At 38.1% G+C, this 22812-nt stretch overlaps 1 protein-coding gene across 2 annotated transcripts in view; it reads right to left on the reverse strand.

The window, feature by feature from the left end:
* The window catches only part of nlgn2a (neuroligin 2a), a 223172-nt gene that overhangs the window by 62501 nt on the left and 137859 nt on the right, over positions 1-22812 (reverse strand). For both annotated transcript variants that reach the window (XM_065269834.2, XM_065269833.2), the window contains one exon: positions 899-1048. In XM_065269834.2, the coding sequence (XP_065125906.2) occupies positions 899-1048 (150 nt within the window). The remainder of the gene's footprint in view (positions 1-898; positions 1049-22812) is intronic.

Raw genomic sequence — 22812 nt, forward strand, 5'->3', positions numbered from 1 at the left:
TTAAGTCAGCATGCATATCTCCAGCAACGTTTGTTTGTATGTCTGTGTTATTTATTGCAAGATATTACAAATATGAATCTGCGTAGACTATTATGCAGTTTAGCTAAGATGCTTTGAATGTCACAAACGCCTCTCTTTTCATTCCCTTCCTCTTTTTTATATTAAGCACAAATCTAAAGGGCGCTTTAGCCCCGCTCTGGGCAGTGCCGCAGTAAAAGTGAGAAATGGAAAAATATATTTCTAACTACCTTGGCCCAATAAAACCTTCAGAGCCAGAGCTGATCTGCATGAATATATCACACTTCAATATTTCAGTCTTGTAAAAGAATAAAACAGTGAGCGGGGAGGAATGAAAAGGATTTAGCACCCCTAATTTCAAAAACCTCATACACCTAAGAAACTGTTCACACTTCTTAATAAAGAAACTGTCTAATGACAATAGCAGCTTTTCTTGGATCTTGGACTCACTTTAAGTGTCAGTTTATATAATAAGATACAATTAAGCGAAAACCGACCTATAGAATGTAATTGTTGCACTGTCAGATGCAGTAGTGCTGTTTTCTGTAGAAAATCAATGGCTCAGTTCAATCAAATTGAACCTAAGGAAGAATTCTGCCATTAATTATTCACCCTCATTTAATTTCAAATTAGCATGCTGCTGTTTTTTCTTAAAATCAATTTTAAAGATTTGTTACTCTATATAGTTGGATGTCTTTTATTTTTAGTTTGTTTCTCACAAAAGAATTGAAATATAGCACACAATCATATGGACCTCTAAGCCCCCCAATGCTCCCTTTTGTTCTTCAAAGCATAATTCAACATTCACTTATCTTCATACACACTTTTGTTTCCAAACACTGTGTGTCTAATTTCATATCTGCCTGAAAAGTGGACTTACCCAGAACTCCCAGTCTGTAGTTCATGGTGACCACGATGACGTTGCCATACGCCGCGAGTACGCTGGCATCAAACATGTTTCCGGTTCCTTCCATATAAGATCCACCGTGAATAAACAGCATGACGGGTTTCTTCCTGCGGTCACGGATGTCTGAGAAAAGTCAAAGTGAGAAGAGTGAGACTGTTGTATAACTTGTAAAAGAGCTGTAAAAAGTAGAAAGATATGAGATGAGTCACAATATAAATAGGATTATTTGAGTGTGATGGTTGGATTCTTAGTTTGTGGTGGACTTTAAAAGGTTTTATTGATACTGAACGTTAGGTCACTTTAAACACCAATAAGCTCTATTTCTAAAGACATAACACACACTCACACACATCAAGACAGATGCAGAGGCAGCTGCAATGGAGCGTCGCTATAGTAACTGCCTCAATTTGATTTCCCCATCTACCCAACAGAGGCCATTCCATCAATGTGACTCGCTCTCATTGACTGTTGCCATGGAGATCTATTACACAGACACACATACTTTCACTTTTCGAACCCCTTGACACCCTCAATCGCCACCTGAATCTCAGTCGATTTCATTAAAGCAGATAACCGATATAGTCGGATGCACCAAAATGCAGACCGAGCGCGCACACAAACAATTGAACAGGAAACTCAAGCGGACGACCAAACAAACCGCTCAAGGTGGATGAATAACTTATTCACCCATGAAATACACACAAACGCGCACACACAAAGGTGTAATCTGTCACACATTGCTGGACAGATACACAGAAGCTGTGACATGCACACACTCTTTTAGGATGTCACCCATGATCCAAGTGTCATTCAGAGACACACATCAAAAACTGTGTCTCATCCAACAACCATGTGTGCACACATTTGTGTATAGGACCTGTGTGCAAATGTTTGGTATACAGAACTCGTGATCAACACACACCACATGCACACAAAAAATCAAAGCCTTCTGGTGACTCAGAATTTTTTTTTTACGTACAGTATCAGTGTTAGAAACTCTGTGACTAGACAAATCTTTACACTATATTGATAGAAATTTAAAGCATCTAACATACAATACATTGTAATCAATAGTACTCTAAAATTATATTAAGTGTTTTATTTCTAGTAATAGGCTGATTTTGCAGTTGCTTCTATTTTATCCTAAATAAACTAAATAATAAATAAAAAAGGCCCCTTGACTTTTGTCTGATTAATATAAAAATACTGGACAAAAGACTGCATTACTATGGGTGCTTCTCAATTCTTATTTGTGCATCCTCCTAGGATGCAAGCAAGGAAAGACACAAGGACTGAGGAGTTGAAACATTAAGTAAAATGGCATATCCTCACTCACACACATCAGTGCAGTAAAATGAAGACATTTTTAAAATGATGTGTTTATACCACTGATCATTTATATAGATCAGTGGTCTATATATAAATATTAAATACTGTCTGAAACGAGTCTACATTTACAATAATTTAATGATTAATACTAGCATTTATGTGTTTTGGAATTTGATTTAAAAAATGATGCGAAGAGGGAGGAGATTTATATGTGTGTCAGGTTTAATCAATAAAACACTTCCACATACACTTGTGTATCCTTGCTCATGGCTCCTCAGGAAGCCTTCTCACTTCTTGTTCCTCGCCTTCTCACGGTGCAATTAAAAAATTGAGATGTCCAACAAGATGGCAATCTCGATTGGTTTCCAGGTCATAGGATGTAAAAGCGAGGGTATGAGCATATTTAGAAGCACCCTATGAATAGTAAACAGCGCAACACTTAATATGGTCGATCTGGCAGCATAAGTCCTGCTTTTGAGTTAAAAAAAAACAATAATCAATTGATAAAGACTGACGATTGTCTGGGGAAGGGGCTTTATACAGAGTCACGACACACTTGCCAACCTGTGCTAATGCGGACTAGTTAAAACAACCCTGTGTTTTGTTTATGTTTGGTTTATGTTAAAGCACCTGCAATGTTGAAAAATGCACAATATGCTATTTTTATAATGAAGATGAAAGTTTTCTGTAAACTGTGCAATTCTTGAATAATAATAAAAATAAATTGTTTAAACAACCCTGAAAAAGGTGATGTTTTGTAGAGCTGCACAATTCTATATAAAATGAGAATCACGATTCTTTTGCTTAAAATAAAGAACATTAGTTTTTACAGGTGCAAAGAATTATCCTTCTAAAAGTTTCAGATAAGTGTAAATAATCTTTCAATTCAGTTAATGTTAATTGTAGAGTGATTATGTATTCATTTTATTTAAAGAAAAAATGTTAAAATATACAATAAATAATTAAAAAAAACAAATATTTTTGGTGCAAATTGCTGCCACATGGATTAACATTACTTTATTGTTATGAGCTACAGTATGACGCGGTTTGGCGGCAACAAATCGCAAAGGGGAAGGGTTTGGCGGCAACCAATCGTGAGGTGGAAACCTCCGCTTGAAAGGATTCAAGAGAATGCAATCGAGCGTCAGAGCGTTTTTTGACACACTCGCTGGCGCCGTGAACGTCCATTGGGTGAATAAATCTACATGCATGCTTAATCTTTATGAGCACATCTGGCTTGCACAATAATAAATGTGACGTTAAGACGTCATTGCGGCTGCTGTGACTGCGTATTGTCGAGAGAACTGACGAGATTTCTGCATCTTTCCTCCTTGAAAATATAATTACCTGAATCGTCGAAATGCTGGATTAAGATCGTTTGGGGGTCGAATCGAGATCACCATCTTTTAACGATTAATCGTGCAGCTCTAATGTTTTGTGAAATTTCAGCTTAAGATGCAAATGTTGTGGCACAGATGTGGTCAGGTGTAATTGTTGGTCAGACATATGTTGTTTATTTGTGATTTTAGCACTGGATTTTTGAGATTTAGGGCCCTATCATATACCTGGGCAATTGTATTTGTAAAATCGCAAGTGTATTTTGCTAGTTTTAACCCAGCGCATTTATCATTTTCACGTTTAGCGCCACTTTGTCTAAATAGCAAATCCATTTACGTCCAAATTGGCACCCATAGGCGTTCTAGTCTGAAATCGAGGTGTGTTCAGGTGCATTGTTGGCGTGTTGCTATTTTGAGGCACCTAAAATAGACTACGCCATTGGCCAACTTGAACCTGGTCAATAGTTTTTGTTATTTATTGAGCGCATTAGTAATAAGCGCCCATAAACGGGACAACAACACACTTTTGCTTATTACACACATGGATGCACAGCAGCATACAGACATTTTTAAATATGAAAAATTTAAGGATTACAATGTTAAAGGGTATTATTGAGTCTCTTGGACATAAATGAGGACCGATTATGAGACAATAGAGAGTGTAAAGAGCTGCTTCGCCTAGCCTGGTAAGTAATTAAATGTTTTGCTTTAAACAAATGCAAATATTTTTTTTAATGCTACCCCACGGTTTTATTGTAGGACTCTGTACCTGTGGATATGGTGAGATGAGAAAAATTTTTAAGTAATGCTTTTTAAAACTCTCACTGCGCTGTCCGAGTGCTGAAACGGCTCTCCACGCATTTGTAAATTCTTTATCTTCTGTTTGTTACAAATAAAGTATTTTTAGAGTACAAACCTTTTCTTGCATATTTGTAAATTATTTTATGAGATTACACTGATCATGTAGGATATCCATATACTATATTTACAATACTTAAAAGCCTGCTATTTTTACTTCCATGACTGAAAAAAAGACTTTTAAAGGTTTTAATACAAAAATAACAATTTCAATACAAATGAAAACAACATAATTTTTTAACATCAATCTTAAACTGGTGGGCTTCCTCTGTTTAGTTTTTCAGCCAGAGGCGTCATGCCCATTCAAACTGAGGGGGCACCTGCCCCCTTGGTTTTTTTGAGCCAATGGATTTTGCATCCAACCTCAAAATCAAATAAGCTTCCATTAATCTGTTATTTGACTTTTAATCTGTTTAATATGCACAATATTATACATTCTGTGCTGCATCCTTGTCACTTTTCGGAGATTTTCGCCGTTTTGATAGTGTTCTGATCATGTTACATTACTTTTATTCTGGCGGCAGCTGGCGCTGCAGTCAGAGCGCAGTCGCAGACGTCATCAGCGTCTGGCCGCGCTCACGAGCTCTCTGCTGTTGCTGGCTTGCTGCTGCATTTGGCTATCTGAGGAATTAAAACGTGTTAGAAACGCTCACAACATTTCCAAACCCCAGTACGGTAATGTGCAGTTAACCTTCTCTGTGTAGAACATGTCTGGTTTTAAATGTGACCGTCTCAACGTTATATTAGTAGAGATTCATCTTCTTGGCACAACGCCAAAGTTCACCAGAGTTCACGCGGGCGCGGAATCTCACATGCTTACATGAGGTAAAATTTAATGCAAAAATTTAATCCGTTCCTCTAATAATTTTATCTAAACATATTTTTTTAAATCATTATTGAACATTAAACTCAATCACGTGGCTATAGCTTATGTCATTTTCGTTGTTTATATACTTTATGGATTTAAAATTACATTAATTTTATATGATAATGTAGTTGTTATGCAAAATGCATTAATGACACAATTAAACAAGCCATTAAGACTTAAATAAATAAAACATGCCGTTTCAGATGTAAATATGATGCAAATGTGTCATTATTCCGATTGAATATTTGATATTAAAGTTAGTCATCAATCTTATTTTGGAGGTTTTTACATGAAAGCGGGGGTTTTCAGATTGTTAGAAATGTAAGTGCCATGGAAAAGACTGAAAGCTCTATAATATTTCGTTTGATGTCTGTGTATGCACAAATTTCTGTGAGCTGTTGACACTGTGCCCCCTTAAAAAAAATTGGTGCATGACGCCCCTGTTTTCAGCTAACAAATTTTGCCTTCTAAATAGGGATTAGACATGGCGCCAGCGCAACTTGCTTTTAAAGGGGATAAGAGTTGAGACTCTTATTGGTTTATTGCACGTTACGCCCAAAACACACCCATTACTCTTTCGAGAATAGGAACAACCCTTTTAGACTGTACGCTTGGCGCACAAACCATTTTTCCCGTCGTTAAATTAGCAAAAGTGGAATTAGACACACCCGTTTAGATTTGCGCTTTAGACAACGTGCTTAGATTGTTAAAATAGGGCCCTTAGTCTTTACCCATTCAAGTAGATGGACGTCTTGCATGACTGAAATAACAAGCATTGCAAACATGACTGCCTACACTTTAAAAAAAAGTACATAAGTTGTCACTAGGAAAGTACCTTTTAAAAACATCCTGATATGTACCATTTAGGTACCAATGTGTACCTTAGAGGTACCAAAATGCATCTTTTAGCTACAAAAGCGTACTTTTTGAAAATGTACTGCCCCAGTGACTTGTACATTCATGTACCTTTTTCTTAGAGTATAGTGGCGCAACTTCCTTTAAGGGACTTTGATAATACCCACTATCTTTCATTGTAAATATGTTTTATAATCATAAACACATAATTTTGTTCTCATGTCCTCACCTATTAAAGGAAAACACCATCGTTTCTTACCTCAACTGACAAATTAATACATACCTGTCTTTTTTCAATGTGTGCACTTTCAGTCTTTGTACAGCCCCTCGTGAATGTGTTAGCATTTAGCATAGCCCCATTGATTATATGGATCCAAACAGGGAAGAATTTAGAAGCCACCAAACACTTCCATGTTTTCCCTATTTAAAGACTGTTACATGAGTAGTTACACGAGTAAGTATGGTGGCACAAAATTCAACTTTTGTTTGGAGTCATAGGCCCTGTCCCAAATGGCACACTCCGGACTTGTGGTCCTCCTCAGAGTCCACACTTTGATGACATCACGTAGTGCAGGCTTTAGGGACCCTTGATGCGAGTCCATGTGGGTGCACCGGAGTCGTATTTTTGGGACAGACACGAGCATCACACCGGAAATAGGTAGAGAAGTTGCCCGTCAGTGTGAACTCCTCCCTTCCGTCGTCTTATTGGTCTGATTGCCCTTACGCAAGGACTTCTGGGTTGGTAAAGTGCGTGAAGCCTGCTGCAGTGCGGGCTTCGCTGAAGACCGCATCAAGGGGGCAAAGGAGGCACTGATGAGCACACTTCAAAGCGTTAAAATGACAGATGGGACACCCTACGGACTCTTAGACTAAGCGAGAACGCGCAATTTAAGGCCACGAGACCGAAAGTCCACATGTAGTGCGCCATTTGGGACAGTGCCATAGAAATGAATAGGGCTAGGCTAAATGCTAACACATCCACAAAGCGCTGTACAAAGAATTAAAGTGCACGCACTGAAAAAAGATAGGTATGTATTAATTCATTCAAGTTGAGGTAAGAACATAGTAAAATATTGAAAAACGGTGGTGTTTTCCTTTAAACACCTCCTATAGCTCAACAGGCAGAGCATGGTCCTAGCAACCCCTGAATTAAAATTTTGATTCCCAAAGAACACACACACTGATATAATGCATAGCTTAAATGGGTGGAAACATCTAACAAATGCAGAAATGTTAATGTAAAATAAAACAGAAAAACATTGAAAAAAGGCTAATGCTGAGGAAGAGCAGGAGAGGGTGTGAATGAGAATAGTCTTAAAATAAACCTACAACAAAGGAACACACACAAACACTCACTCACACGTACACACAGATAGAAAGACCCACAGGAGCGAGCAGCTCACCTCTGATCCCCTCATGCAGAACAGAGACAATGACGTGATTAGAAACAAACTTGTGTTTACTGCTCAGTGTGTTTGCATGTGTGGGTGTGAGCCCACATACGCATTCTGCTATTATGTCCCTCTGATGGTGGTGGTGAGTCTCTATCTCTTGTGTGAACTTAATTAGCTCTGAATCCATTAGACACAGGCACATACACAACTGCTTCCACTATTCTTCTGTCACCCTCATCCAATTAAACTGGTGCTAAAACACAATAGTGTTGTTCTCACTTGGGACCATGGGTCGAATACCCCGGTTGCCAAATGCCATCACGTAAACAGTCCTTATGAATGTTGTGCTCGCTATAGTCAGCTTCTAACTAGTTGTGTTTGTTTTTTAACATTAAATCACATGATTGCAAGTGTTTTGAAATGGTTTTCTTGTGGTATTATTTGACTGATAAGAGTACAGAGGAATCTGCATTTATCATTTACCAGTATAGAATAATATCTGTATAACAAAACTACTACAGTCTAATGTGAAATAGGTGCTTTTCCTTAAGTTACATCCATAACAAAGAAAAATTGCCCATCTTACATCTGATAATAACTTAAAGGCACACTTCACTTTTTTTATAAATAGGCTTATTTTTCAGCTCTCCTGGAGTTAAACAATTGATTTTTAACGTTTTGGAATCCATTCAGTCGATCTCCAGGTCTGGTGGTACCACTTTAGCTTAGCATTCATTCTTACTTAATTCATTGTATCTGATTAGACCATTAGGGAGCGTGCACACCAATGCTTTTACGCCCGCGGCCTGCGCATGTTTTCAATTGTTTCCGCGCTGGGTTCAGCGTTTTTTCCACAATCAGCGCTGAGCGCAGAGAGTTGAAAAATATTCAACTTTGGGTAAAAAGCTCCGCTCATCAATGTCAGTTCTCACATGACCGTCCAATCACAGTGGAGGAGGGGTGGGACATTACCACAGCAACCAACCGGCTCACAGCTGAAGTATCACAGCTACCAAAGCACTCGGCTGAAGAAAGTTGGCACTCAGCTGAAAAACAGCTTGCATTCGGTGTCCTCCAGGCATTTTCAGCCGCGTTTAAAAGTTTTGGTGTGCACAACCCCTTAGCATCGTGCTGAAAAATGACCAAAGAGTTTTTCCTATTTAAAGTCGCCATGAAACGGAAGTAGCGATTGCCTTATTTTCCCCGTGGTGACGTATATCCGAATGAAACGGCTTTTGAGATGAAATAAGGCAGGGCTGGATTTGAATTTGTCCATCGAGATCTGATTGGATCGTTTGAAGTTGGGTCGTGTTGCTAATTGCTAATCACTGCGATCTTCTCCCGGACCCCGCCCACCTGCCATACTTTTGACCTGAAGTGTAGAGAGATCGTTTTGAGGAGGGGAGGAGATTTGCATTTTTGATTAAAGATTATGAGCACACACGAATTTTAAAAAAATAATGAAGCTCACAGATAAGTCATTTGTTAATAATACCACACTATTAAAAATACATATATAGTTTTTCATTTCAATTTCATTGCGACTTTAAAACTTGATGACTCTTCTGTAGTTACAATGTGTACACGCTAAAAAAATAGTGCTACATAGCACTAAAAGATTGTGATCATAGGGGAACCATTTTTAGTACTATATAGCACCTGTAAAGCACCTATGAAGAACCATCCGTGGGTGATATAGCACCAGATATGGTTCTATATAGCACAATATGGTTCTACACTGGTACTACATAGGTGCTTATGGGTGCTTTAGGAGTATATACTGTAGCACCTAAAATGGTTCCTCTATGATTACAAGCCAGTGAACCACTTTTAGTGCTATTTAGCACCGGTTGTTTTTGGAATGTTCTAAGACCAGTGGAAAATTAAAATTTAAAAGCTTTTCTAGGCAGATATGGCTAAGAATTATACTCCAGCCCAGTCTCCTGAAGATGCGTATAAATAGCACGAAGTGTAAAACTCGTGCAATACATACGCCAAATTCCACTTTGGCGTGCATATGATACGCCAGTCCTTCCCATTCACTTAAACGGTGCATCTTTTTTGTCGTTTTATTTATTGGTTTCTCAATTTGTTTGCTATTTTTTACCATTTTCGCTTGGGTTTAGGGTAAGAACAACTTTTTGTTATATAAAAATGACATCTTAACCCAAACCCCATGGCTTAAATATGGACAAAAACATGGAGAAACCTGTATATTAAATAACCTCATTAAGCAAATCTAAAATCTAACCCTAAACCCAAGCGAAAATGGTTTAAAAAACAGAAAAAAATTGAGAAACCAATAAATAAAATGACAAAAAAAGATGCACCGTTTAAGTGAATAGGAAGGACTGGCGTATCATATGCACGCCAAAGTGGAATTTGGCGTATTTATTGCACGAGTTTTACACTTCGTGCTATTTATACGCATCTTCAGGAGACTGTATTGCATACTCTCATTCCGGCGTGATAATCAAGGACTTTGCCGCCGTACCAATGGGTGCAGCAGGCGCAATGATATTACGCAGTGCACGAAAATAGTAGCCTGGTCCAACTAGACTCTCGTACATTCATTTCTTTTGTACAAAGAGTCTGGCCAGGCTCCATTGCAAAGCGTTACTTCCGTTAAGAAGGGTCCTCTGTTGAAGTTTAAAACTATTGGATCTGCCCAGAGTCACTCAGGATCTGCCATAGGCGATCGCTAATGTATGGTCATGACGTATATCATGCGCCGAAACCGGCCGAAAACAACAAGTCCGAATAATCAGACCAACAAAACTTAGCAAACCTGGTTCTTGCTCCGGCTTTAACTTCTGTATATTCGGAAGTTTTGCAACAACGGATCGAATAGCTTTTCTCACGTCTTTCTCTGCTACCATTACTGAACTACAACTCAAACTGACGCACGACCTCAACGTCATCGTTCTTAGCCACCCCCCCCCCCCCCTGTTTGCTGATTGAACCTGCAAATTGTTTGGAGAAAAACGAAACTCTACACAGCAGTCCCAGACGTAGTACTGAAGCGAAATTTAAATTAAGCGGAAGAACGTAGGAGGGCGGAGCCAGGCTACGAAAATAGTCCCCTGCTATTGAAAGTTACCAAAGGGACTATTTCCGGGCGCTGCGTAATATCATTCCGCCTGCTGCAGCAAAGGTACGGCAGCACAGTTTCTTGATTATTACGCCGAAATGAGAGTGCTAAAAGTACTACTGCCAGACCAGGAGATCGGCTGAATGGATTCCAAAACAATGAAAATCAATTGTTTAAATCTGAAAATGAGCCTATTTAAAAAAAAGTGGAGTGTCCCTTTAACTAGGTGTGTAAAATGTCACCGTGTGTAGCTGTAAAGATGCAGAGCTGAGGCAGTAACTATGTGCAGGCTCTACTAATGATGATAATGAAGAAGATAAAAAGAAGATGAAGAGATGATGGCAATGAAGAAGATCTGAATGCAAGACACATGCTAACATCAACGCAACAACTCACCAGGACAAAAGGGAAAAAGATGGCTATGAAAAGACATGGTGATGATGACACTGAACTAGAAACTGCTGATCGGGAAAATCAGTCACTATGGCAACAAAAGTATAAACTGGAACTGAAAACGTTAGTGAAAATGGAAACAAATCAGAACAAATACAAAGAGGCTGTTTACACCTCGTATTAAGTTATGGATGAAGTTGAAGACAGGTGTAAATGGGGTGTTCAACTACCTCTGAATGTGGTCGAAAGTGACAAGCTGAAACGTTTCACACCCTGTTTACACCTCGACCAAAAAGCATCTTTAGCAAGTAAGCAAGCAACTTTATTTATATAGCACGTTTCCAAACAACAGACATTGCCCCGAAGTGCTTTACAAGAGAATAACATTAAAACATACAGCAAACATACAGCTATCAAACATAATTTAAAACCTCTTCAACCCTAAGGACACTGTCCCGGGTCCAAAATTTCGTATTTTGACTTAATATAAAAGATTCTTTTAATCTTTAATGGTCCGTCATGGACCTCAGTAACACATATGAGATACTGTTTGAAAGCTTAGAGTCTCTACTTTCTGCAGATATGCATCACTTTGACACATCTTTAACTGTAAGAAAGTTATTTACACTTTAATTTACACTATAACCCCCCCATATTTTTTGATATCATTTAATATTCACATATTTCATATTTTTCAAATATGACAAACATGAGCAAGTCCTATATCAAATGAAAGCTCTCATTCTCAGGAATAAGGCTACAGCATTATTTTTGTTCTAATATCAACACATATCCAACAATCATCGAATGAATAATAAGGTAAAAAATTGTATTTTGTAAACATATGTGAAACTTGAGTGTCAACTGCCTCAGATAGCACAGATAGCCACAAATGCTACACCATCTTTTATTTTAGATCCTACTCTAAACAATGAGTCGATTCACAGCATTTTCTTTAGTTGTGTGCATAATTAATCCCTTGCTATTTATTATATGTGCAAAACAAAAAATTTATATTTATATGAAAAATGTTTTTTCGCACCCTTCAGTAAAATAAGAATATCTTTTGAATGCGACATGCTAAAGAGTTCATTCTTTTTTTGGGTGTTTACTGTCTGCTGCTGGTAACAACCAGAACTGTCTGCAGTCTGCTAGAGCAGCCATTCCCAAACTGTGGTCCGCGAGGGTACTGCAGGTGGTCCGTGAAAAGGCAAAATAAGAATATGTATATTTTAATATACAAACTCGTTCATATTTTGGGCGAACGTGTACTGCTGCCAAATAAACGTTACTGTGAACTCATTCATTCTGGTGCCTGTGAACGGCATGCTCTCTCAGTTTAACGTCGTTCAATAGGGTGCCAGATTTGTATATTCTTCCAGGCGAAAACCCGACTAAAACACACTGTAAACAGGCCTTAATGTGTAGCGGAAAAAACACCCGATCTGGCAACACCGCCACCACTCGGTGTTCACCAGTCACGCTGCATGCGTCATCACAACAACACAGACGCTGGTGGAATTCCTGCCGCGCAACTCAAATAGTTTAACATTAAATAACATCATATTTGTCCTAAATCGTTAACGATTAACATAGGCTGCTAACGCATGTTCCGCATCTTGAAATAGACTTTGACTAAGCTCACGCTATTTAACGTGCACGTGTGGTGTGCAATACCTGCGAGTTGTCATACACGCAATGCCTCGCAGCTCTTCTCGCCCGGGGTGCGACCCCCACCCAGCTAGCCTTTCAAGGTATGTGTAAGCAAATACAAAAATTAAAAGACAGTCAATGCTAATGTAAACCCTGGTTGGATAAGGATTTAAAGTTGGACATGAAGATGAAATCTGACGCATTTAGCTTCAGTGTTAAAACTGATCAAATAATTGCTGTCTGTGGTGGTTCTATATGGAAAAATAATATGGGAAAAAATAACTATAAATTAGTTCATTTTTGGAACTGTGACCTAGTTTAACATTTTCAAATATGAACTATGAACGTAGTTCATTTTAAAATTTGTGAACTGTGAACTAAACTAGTTCATGTAGAAAGTGAACTTTCCCAACACTAATAATATGTATATAAATAATTATGATATAAGGTTAAGAAACCTGTTGTACTGATGTGATGACCAGTTATAGTTTTAGTGCTAGTAAGCCTATTTTGATGTGCAGATTAATTCAGGACTTTGTGTAGACATATTTTATAATAAGTATTATGAGGTGGTCCGCGAAAATTCTTGATTACAAATAGTGGTCCACACACACAAAAAGTTTGAAAACCCCTGTGCTAGAGCACCCAGAACCAGAGTTATACACTATCAAAGACAGTGTTTACAACATAAAAAAGAAAATTTGGTGTTTCATCATATGAAAAACAACATAAATAACAATATTTGTCACAAACAGCAGCTTTTTATGTAACTTCAAAGGGTTTTCTTTAATCAAAAGCTAAAGAGAATAAATACATTTTTAAGTAAGACTTAAAAGTGGAAATTGATGGAGCTGACCTCACATGGAACAGGAGACTATTCCAAAGTTTGAGACCTAGTACGGAAAAAGCGCGATCAACTTTTGATTTTAAATGACATCGAGGAACCTTAAAAACCTGGTGTAAACAGCCTCTTAATATAAACAGCTTCAAAATGTTTCATTTTCATTTAACTTTGACCAAACTGTTGCCAGGAAATAACATAAATGTAAAATCAAGTCAGTTACTGGCAGCTAGTTGCCAGTAATACTGTAATTTGTGTGGTAACCTGTATTTTTGGCCTGTACACAGCAATCGAAAGGATTTGATTGAAATCAAACTCTGATGCTCATAATATCATAATTAGATTATGAGACTTTAGTCTGGATTTTATAGACAAAGTCACATATTGTTTCATGCTCATATTGGTATAAGGTTTCAATGTTACGTCAGCTAATGTACACCGAAGCAAATATAATAAAAAGTATGGAAAATAATATATGGAACCTATAAAAAATGCTTGTTGCACTTACAATTTTAGTTTAAACAACTTGAATTAACAAGTTTCAACTTTCTTGACTAGTGAGGAGTTGGTTTAAATTAAAAATAAAATAGCAACTTCTAACTATTCCAAAAAGTTGAAATGACTTATTAATACAAATTGTTTAAACTTGAACATTTAAATGCAACAAGGCATTTTTTCCCTTACGATGGATACAGTATGATACCATTATGCATTTCCATATACAATTTAAAATAACAAATTATACACCTTGATTTTCACTTTTTCAGTAAAGCAAAAGTTATTTTACTAATATAAAACATAATTGTAAAATTGTCACTAGATTTTTGGCTGTGAAAATCAACAGAATTTGCTCATTCTGTAAGTCCCACCATTACACTGAATGAATGCTGACACATAATGCAATGACAAGAATGAGAGAGAGAAACACAGAGAGAGAGACAATAGGAGGGAGAACAAAAAGCAATGATGGGGTAAAGGCAATGTAATGGAAAACAACGCATTTCATAGACTGTTTCTTAGAGTCTCGTACACATGGATCAATATGATAGAGTCGCTTTCAGTGGGAAAGGCAGACAGAAAAATTTGCTTTAATGTAGAGCTTCAGTAGTCAGTTGTGGTGTTATGAATATTTCATGCTGCTATCTTCAAACGCTCATATGCAGATGACACACATGCAAAGTTGTTCTCTCACATATGCATGAATACAAAAACCTTTTAAAGGGATATTACACTCAAAACGAAAGTTCTGACATTGATTATTCACCCTCTTGTCACTCGTACAGGCTGATTTTAAGCAGATGGTGACAAGTGGCTGTCAAGCTTTAAAAAAAAAAGGAAAGTCCCATTTGACTTACTCTCCACATTTCCATGTATTGTATGTCTTTTTGAAGTCATACAGTTAATTGTGAGCAGTAAGAAGTAGTTTACCCAAAAATTAAAACTGGGTTTGACAAATGTGGTCACTATAACAGTCATTTTATGTAAAAAAACCTTTGTGATGATTATTAAAAGACTCTCACAGAAAAATAACAGCATATGGTAATGAAATGATAAATATACACTCACCTAAAGGATTATAAGGAACACCATACTAATACTGTGTTTGACCCCTTTCACCTTCAGAACTGCATTACTTCTACGTGGCATTGATTCAACAAGGTGCTGAAAGCATTCTTTAGAAAAGTTGGCACATATTGATAGGATAGCATCTTGCAGTTGATGGAGATTTGTGGAATGCACATCCAGGGCACGAAGCTCCTGTTCCACCACATCCCAAAGATGCTCTATTGGGTTCAGATCTGGTGACAGTGGGGGCCATTTTAGTAGAATGAACTCATTGTCATGTTCAAGAAACCAATTTGAAATGATTCAAGCTTTGTAACATGGTGCATTATCCTGCTGGAAGTAGCCATCAGAGGATGGGTACATGGTGGTCATAAAAGGATTGACATGGTCAGAAACAATGCTCAGGTAGGCTGTGGTATTTAAACGATGCCCAATTGGCATAAAGTGTGCCAAGAAAACATCCCCCACACCATTTCACCACCACCACCAGCCTGCACAGTGGAAACAATTCATGATGGATCCATGTTAGTGTTGTTTTTGGCAGCCTGTTTTCATTTTAGTTTTAGTCTAGTCTTTGTGTCAAGCTGTCATTTTAGTTTTTATTAGTTTTAGTCACGTCATACTCTTTTTAGTCTAGTCAAGTTTTAGTCGACTAAAATTCTTGCCATTTTAGTCTTATTTTAGTCAGACTTATCCATTACTATTTTAGTCTAGTTTTAGTCGACGAAAACTGATGACATTTTAGTCTAGTTTTAGTCAGTGATATTGTATTTAGTCTCTTTTTAGTAATGCAATTCTATTTAACCCATATAGTATAATGACCTAATAGTATTATAGACAAAACAATATTTTCTTTTAGCCAAACCCATTTCAAACAAAAGTTATATTGTTACCTTATAGACCCAAGAATACATCCATTCCAGACATGGAAGATGCTCTGATTTGAATAGATATTTATTTTACTATCCTCTGAGTGAGTGACTTGACTGTTCGTAAGAGTCTACATAAAAGTCTACATAATCAAAACAAAAGTAGTCTAAGCAACACACACACACACACACACACACACACACACACACACACACACACACACACACACACACAAGGTCAAATGGGTCACACACAACTATAGTATTTGAGAATAGAAATATGCTATTGTTAACATTTATAATTGTATTTTGACAGCAGCACAAACTACAATCATACATATGTAATTATATATTATTATAGTTTATATTTCTGCATCTGTACGTTACCACCAGTGTACCTAATGGACTTTGGCTTAATCTAATGTGACAAAGCTGATCTTAAATGTCAGTATAAATTCAAGCAATTTTGGAGAATTACTAAATGTTTTTCTTGTAAGTAAATTAAAAGTCAGCTTTAAGAAAACATCAGATGTCTATTAAGAAAAGCAAAGTTGGTATGCATGGTTATGTTCTCAACAGTACAGGTGTTTGATTGATTTAATACTCAAGTATTCGGCGAAGTATGTTTTGTTTATTTAAATAATAAATAAGTGTAGTTATTAAGCATATACAAAACAACGAATGTCTTTAGCATAGATTTACAATGTTTCAAAACGCAACGCAGCACAATGTCATTTAAACAACTGTTACATGATATAAATTTGTACATTGTTATACTGGTGGTGTCAGCAATCAAAGCTATAGATTTTAACAGGCTTGTTGAACTGACCTGAAAGTGATGCACGGGATTTATTTTGGACTTTTCTTTTACATTTGGAGCCAGAATGCTGCATCTTTCCGGTCGGAATCGCCGCGCGGCTACAGCGTTTCTCATGTAGTGGAAGCGTTTTGTGCAGCATTTAGTGGAAATGTGTTTATCTTCAACAGCGACTGCCATGAAGAGTCGTGTCCGTAAAAGGGAGAGGATCTTAGGTGCACGAGCAAGGCTTGTGGACCAACTCCGCTTCACCTCTGTAACCGCCCCCGTTTCTCCGCTTTCCGCATGTCTCGCGGTTGCCGCGTACACTGTTTGAAATGCCCATTAACGTGCAAATGGAGGCGTATGATATCAAAGCATCGCGAGAGCAGACTGCCCCGCATGTTTTCTACTCACTCTCGCTGTACTTTCATGTTTTGATTGATCTACGCAGCGCCAACAACACACGTGATCACCTGCAGTCAGGTGGTGGGGGCGCGGAGATGCTGAGATGGGTAAAAGACGAAATAACGTTATAACATTTCGTCTCGTCTCGTTTTGGTCAACGAAAATGAAGAGACATTTTAGCTTAGTTTTTATTTTGTAAACCACTTTTAGTCTCGTTTTTATTCGTCAACAATATTGCATTATACATTTTATTATAGTCATCGTCACATGACCAGCATTTTCGTTACGTCTCGTCTCGTTTTTGTCACGTGAAAAAGGTTCGTTGACGACTATATTTCGTCATACTTTTCGTTGACGAAAGCAACACTAATCCATGTTCTCATTCTGTTTACGCCAAATTCTGACTCTACCATCTGAACGTCTCAACAGAAATCGAGACTCATCAGTCTTCAACTGTCCAATTGCAAATTGTAGCCTCTTTTTTCTATTTGTAGTGGAGATGAGTGGTAACCAATGGGGTCTTCTGCTGTTGTACCCCATCTGCCTTAAGATTGTGCGTGTTGTGGCTTCACAAATGCTTTGCTGCATACCTCGGTTGTTACAAGTGGTTATTTCAGTCAAAGTTGTTCTTCTATAAGCTTGAATCAGTCGGCCCGTTCTCCTCTGACCTCTAGCATCAACAAGGCATTTTCACCCACAGGACTGCCGCATACTGAATGTTTTTTCCTTCTCACACCATTCTCTGTAAACCCTAGAAATGGTTGTGCGTGAAAATCCAAAGTAACTGAGCAGATAGTGAAATACTCAGACCGGCCCGTTTGGCACCAACTACCATGCCACGCTCAAAATTGCTTAAATCACCTTTCTTTCCCATTCTGACATTCAGTTTGGAGTTCAGGAGATTGTCTTGACCAGGACCACACCCCTAAATGCATTAAAGCAAATGCCATGTAATTGGTTGATTAGATAATTGGATTAATGAGAAATTGAACAGGTGTTCCTAATAATCATTTAGGTGAGTGTAGTAAATAACAGGTTTGATAAGACATTAGGGTGAATACAGATTGCCATAATCACATAGATTAACTATTCCATGTAAATATCCACTTAATTATTAAAATAATTTCCTTCGATTCACATCTGGCACATTATTGATTTTCCTTATTTCAGTACATATGTGACTGAAGTACACACATGACAACCTGAGCCCTATTTATCTTTCTATATGATTGTGTTGTTACATTGACAAGCCCATTGAGATGGAGTGAGCAAAGAACACAATATTTTAACTACCTTATATTGAATATAAGTTAAAATTTTTAGAAGAACTATTCATTGAAGCATGGGAGCAAATTTAATGGGAGATTAAATGTGAGAGTGTGACCATGGTCAAAATTTCTCAAAATTCTTTGAATAATTTCTCCGAGAGAACAATCCCCAATCACATTCTTGATACTAAAAGAGAGGCGAGAAGGGTCAAATACAAGAAGATAGAGATGGGTGTCTTCTGAAACAAAGACCTCCTTATCCCACTATCCTGATGGCATCATCACTGCATCCACAGAAACAGAGAACTATTCTTATTTGCTTTCTCAGAATCCATCTCCCGAAATCCCCCACTCTCACATCTTATTTCTTATGTTATATTATGGGATTTATGGGATCGTTCCATTACATCTATCTATACACTCGTTTCATTATTCTTCTTCACAGCTTTTGAACTAATTTCCTTTCACCCTTTCCACCTCCTAGACTTCTTAAGGGAAGGGTTTAAAAAGAGTATGCTGATTTGATTTGTTTTTATATAAGAAAGATCAATTACTGAGATGTTGTGACTGAGTTGAACTGTGACCAGCTGTGCACACACATGAATCACAGAAAGCACATGAAAGCCTTGTTTGTCAGTCCCTATCTCGCTCATTATTTTTCTTACTTATTCTATCTATCTCTCATTTCCACTCTGCACATCCACCTCCCCACCCGACAACTCGGCTCTCCGCCTTTCCCCCTAACACGTACTCTTGTTTATTTCGGGATAATGGCAAGACCAACAATAATGGAGTGGACTCTCCTGGCAGTGTGAGAATTTGTGTGTGTGTGTGGATAGTGTGTCCTAATTTAACCTTGTTAAGTCCCTGTCTCCCCCTTCCCTTCTGCATAATCTTCCCCTCACCTCAGCAAGCCCTATTTAATTGGCAGTGAATTCTGGGGGAATCTGAATGGTAGGCGAGGTTTATTAAACCTACAGTATTTCCATCCTCTTCTCATTTAAATTACGGAGAAACGCTGTGAAGAGCACTGCTGTTTGGCCTGTTGACTAGATAGACGCACCGCTGACTGGTGAAGCAGAAACAACAGCATTGTTAAGCAGGGCAGTGATTTGAACTGACGTGAATTCAGCAGGTCTGTATTGAAAAAAAAAAATGAACTCAGCAAAGCAAATCGTTTCGGAGAAAAACTTATCGGCATGTGCTGCTGGTTTAATTAGCTTAATTTTGTCAAAAGATTGGCAATTTATGGACATTTTATAACATAACACTGCCGTTCTCACTGGAGACATGGACAGATTTTGATTACTTTTATATAATATGGAGTTTCTGCTTTAATTTAAGGCCCATTAAAATGGGCTGAGATTTAGTCAAGGAAAAAAATACATACAAACTTGAAAACTCATGTTAGTACTCATGCAGTTGGTATATAGAGATTGTTCAGTCTGCAGAGCTGTGTCTTAGCTATTTTAAATATATAAAGGTAGATATAAAGATTAATGCAAGTAAGGGATGCAATATAAGTGTGACTAGTACACATCCTTCGTGTTTGCATTTTTGGCAAAATTAAAATGAATTAGATCAAAAGATATTGTTTGCCAAATTGGGTTGCACAGTGTTCGTATAAATTTAGTTCACTTATACTACATTTTCATCATTTAGCAAAACCTTTTATCCAAGGTGACTTTGCATTGCAGCTACTGTTTTATCAGTAGCTTAAAGTCAACTATAGGTACATTTTCAAGATGGGTGAAAGCTATGAAGGGGACTTTTTTAAGATGTCAAATAAATCTAAGATGTCTCTAGAGTACGCATGTGAAGTTCTAGCTCAAAATACCCCATAGATAATTAATTATAACAAATTGCCACTTTGTAGGTTTGAGCAAAAATTTGCAGTTTTTGGGTGTGTCCTCTTAAATGCAAATGAGCTGATCTATGCACTAAATGGCAGGGTCGTGGTTGGATACTGCAGATTAAGGGGCGGTATTATCTAGTGATAGACCGACATCGGCCGGCTGATATATCGGGCCAATTTTTGTGGCTGCTGTGTTTGCCGATTTTTTCCAGCATTATTTACAGACAGAGTGTTGGAAGCCGCAAGCGATTGCAGGTCATGTGACTAAAACAACCAACCTTTCCATGACAACATCGAAAGCTCGGCCTAACAGCTGATGATCATACAGTAGCTGGACAAAGCAGGTTTTTAATTCCAATCTCTTTAAATATTTGTGGTAGTAAAGTGCTAGAAATCAATATCCTTGCTGATGGTTCCTTGTCATTGTGGAGAGTGCAGTTCATGGTTCCATAGCACCCTCACCTGTTTTTACTAATATATATATTTTTTAAGTTCAATAAACGTTACTTTTTAAATTGAGACTTGTAACATTTGACATCATCGTATCATTTTTATGATGTAAATTGAGTGAGCAAAAGCAGTGTATGGGCTCAAAATATCGGCTCCAGAAAATCGGCAGCCTGTATCGGTCATCGGCTAAGGCTGATGAAACAAAAATCGGTATCGCATCGGGACAAAAAAATCCATATCGGTCCATCCCTATATTATCCCCTTCTGACATCACAAGGGGAGCAAAAATGTCATGACCTATTTTTCATATGCTTGCATAGAATGGTTTACCAAAATTAACTGGGTTGATCTTTTTCACATTTTCTAGGTATTAGAAGCACTGGGGACCCAATTATAACACTAAACATGGAAAAAGTCAGATTTTTATTATATGTTTCCATTTTAAGAATTTAAAATAAAAAATAGTAATATAAATAATATTAGACCTCATACTATCCATCTTTGTCTGTACCAGTGGCGGCCGGTGACTTCTTTTTTCAAGGGCGCTCGATTAGAGTTCTCAACGGGTCGGGCCGGCCCGACAAACCCGACGGGACCCGCGGATTCGGGTCAAAAATATAAGCAAATGAGTCGGGTCGGGTCGGACCTCGGGCTTAATCTTTTACGCTCCGTGAAAAAAATTATTAATCATCACTGCTGTTCACCGTAAAGAAAGTCTGGTCTGGCTGCTGCGTGCAACGTGCATCACAGAGAGGGGCAGGGGATAGCAATAAGTTCCGGGGCGGAACAGCAACGGATCCAGACCGGAGCTTATTGCTATCACTGCTATCCCATCTGCTGTTCATGATAATAGCCTACGTGTATGAGGAAAAAAGGCGGGGGGGGGGGGGGTGTAGGTGGCGTTGGGCCGCGGGTCGGGTTCGGACAGATAATTCATGTTGATGTGTCGGGTTAAATCGGGTCCGGGCTTTAAAAGCCACTGGCCGGGTCGGGTTGTAATTTTCAGGCCCGTTGAAAACTCTCCGCTCGATGCGAAGTTCGTTACAACATGTATGTAGCCCGTCATGTGTGTGGTTCGTAATTTCAAAGTATGTGTTCTGCAAGTCGAGTGATCCTATGTGCATCATGTGTCTTGTCAAAATAAGTGCCTGCTGCATACGTGTCTAAACGCGGGTTTATGATAAAAGAGACGCTCACGTTTTCAAGATAATCGCATAATCTCATGCATAATCAAAGTTTACTGTTAAGGGAGTGTCTTGCGTGTATTTTGTGATCGTGAGTGTCTCTTTTATCATAAACGGTTTTGATGCGTGTGCAGCAGGCACTTATTTTGACAAAACACGTGATGCACTAAGGATCACTCGACGCGCAGAACACATATTTTGAAAACACACATGACACTCCGAACACTTATTTTGAATTTGCGCCCCTCGGATGAGCAGTCACGAGCCGCCACTGGTCTGTACTCTAAGAAATAATGAAATCATTTTCCACCCAGCGTTAGGTCAAAAAGGGACAAACCCAACCTAAGCTGGGTTGTTCTAACCTAAAATGCTGTTTTATAAAACTCATTGTTGGGTCAAATAACATTTGCTGGGTTAATTTAACCCAATAGGCTAGGTTTGTCCCTTTTTGACCCAACTTTGGGTTGAAAATAAGCCAGAATTTTTTACAGTACCAGCTCTCTATTGAGAATAATAAAAGAAAGGCTGAAGGCGTTAGCAAAGGGATGAGTGGGAGTAACACCTCATCTCTGTTCATGCATTGGTATACTTATTACTAATAAATATATTTGAATGCATGGAGAGTGCAAAGTATCTTCTTGTTTCAATCTTTGAAAATGTCAGTTCAAAAACTAACTGGTCCTATTCAAGTTGCATTGTATTCTATTACTGTCACTGCGAGTTGATCAACACTTGTTTGGTTCTCTCTCTCTCTCTCTCTCTCTCTCTCTCTCTCTCTCTCTCTCTCTCTCTCTCTCTCTCTCTCTCTCTCTCTGCCAGCTCATCCAACCTGCTCCCTTAGACAGTGATCTGACATAAGTAGGACAAACTTT

The sequence above is a fragment of the Paramisgurnus dabryanus genome, chromosome 2 (genome assembly GCF_030506205.2).
Source record: "Paramisgurnus dabryanus chromosome 2, PD_genome_1.1, whole genome shotgun sequence".
Classification (NCBI taxonomy): Eukaryota; Metazoa; Chordata; class Actinopteri; order Cypriniformes; family Cobitidae; genus Paramisgurnus; species Paramisgurnus dabryanus.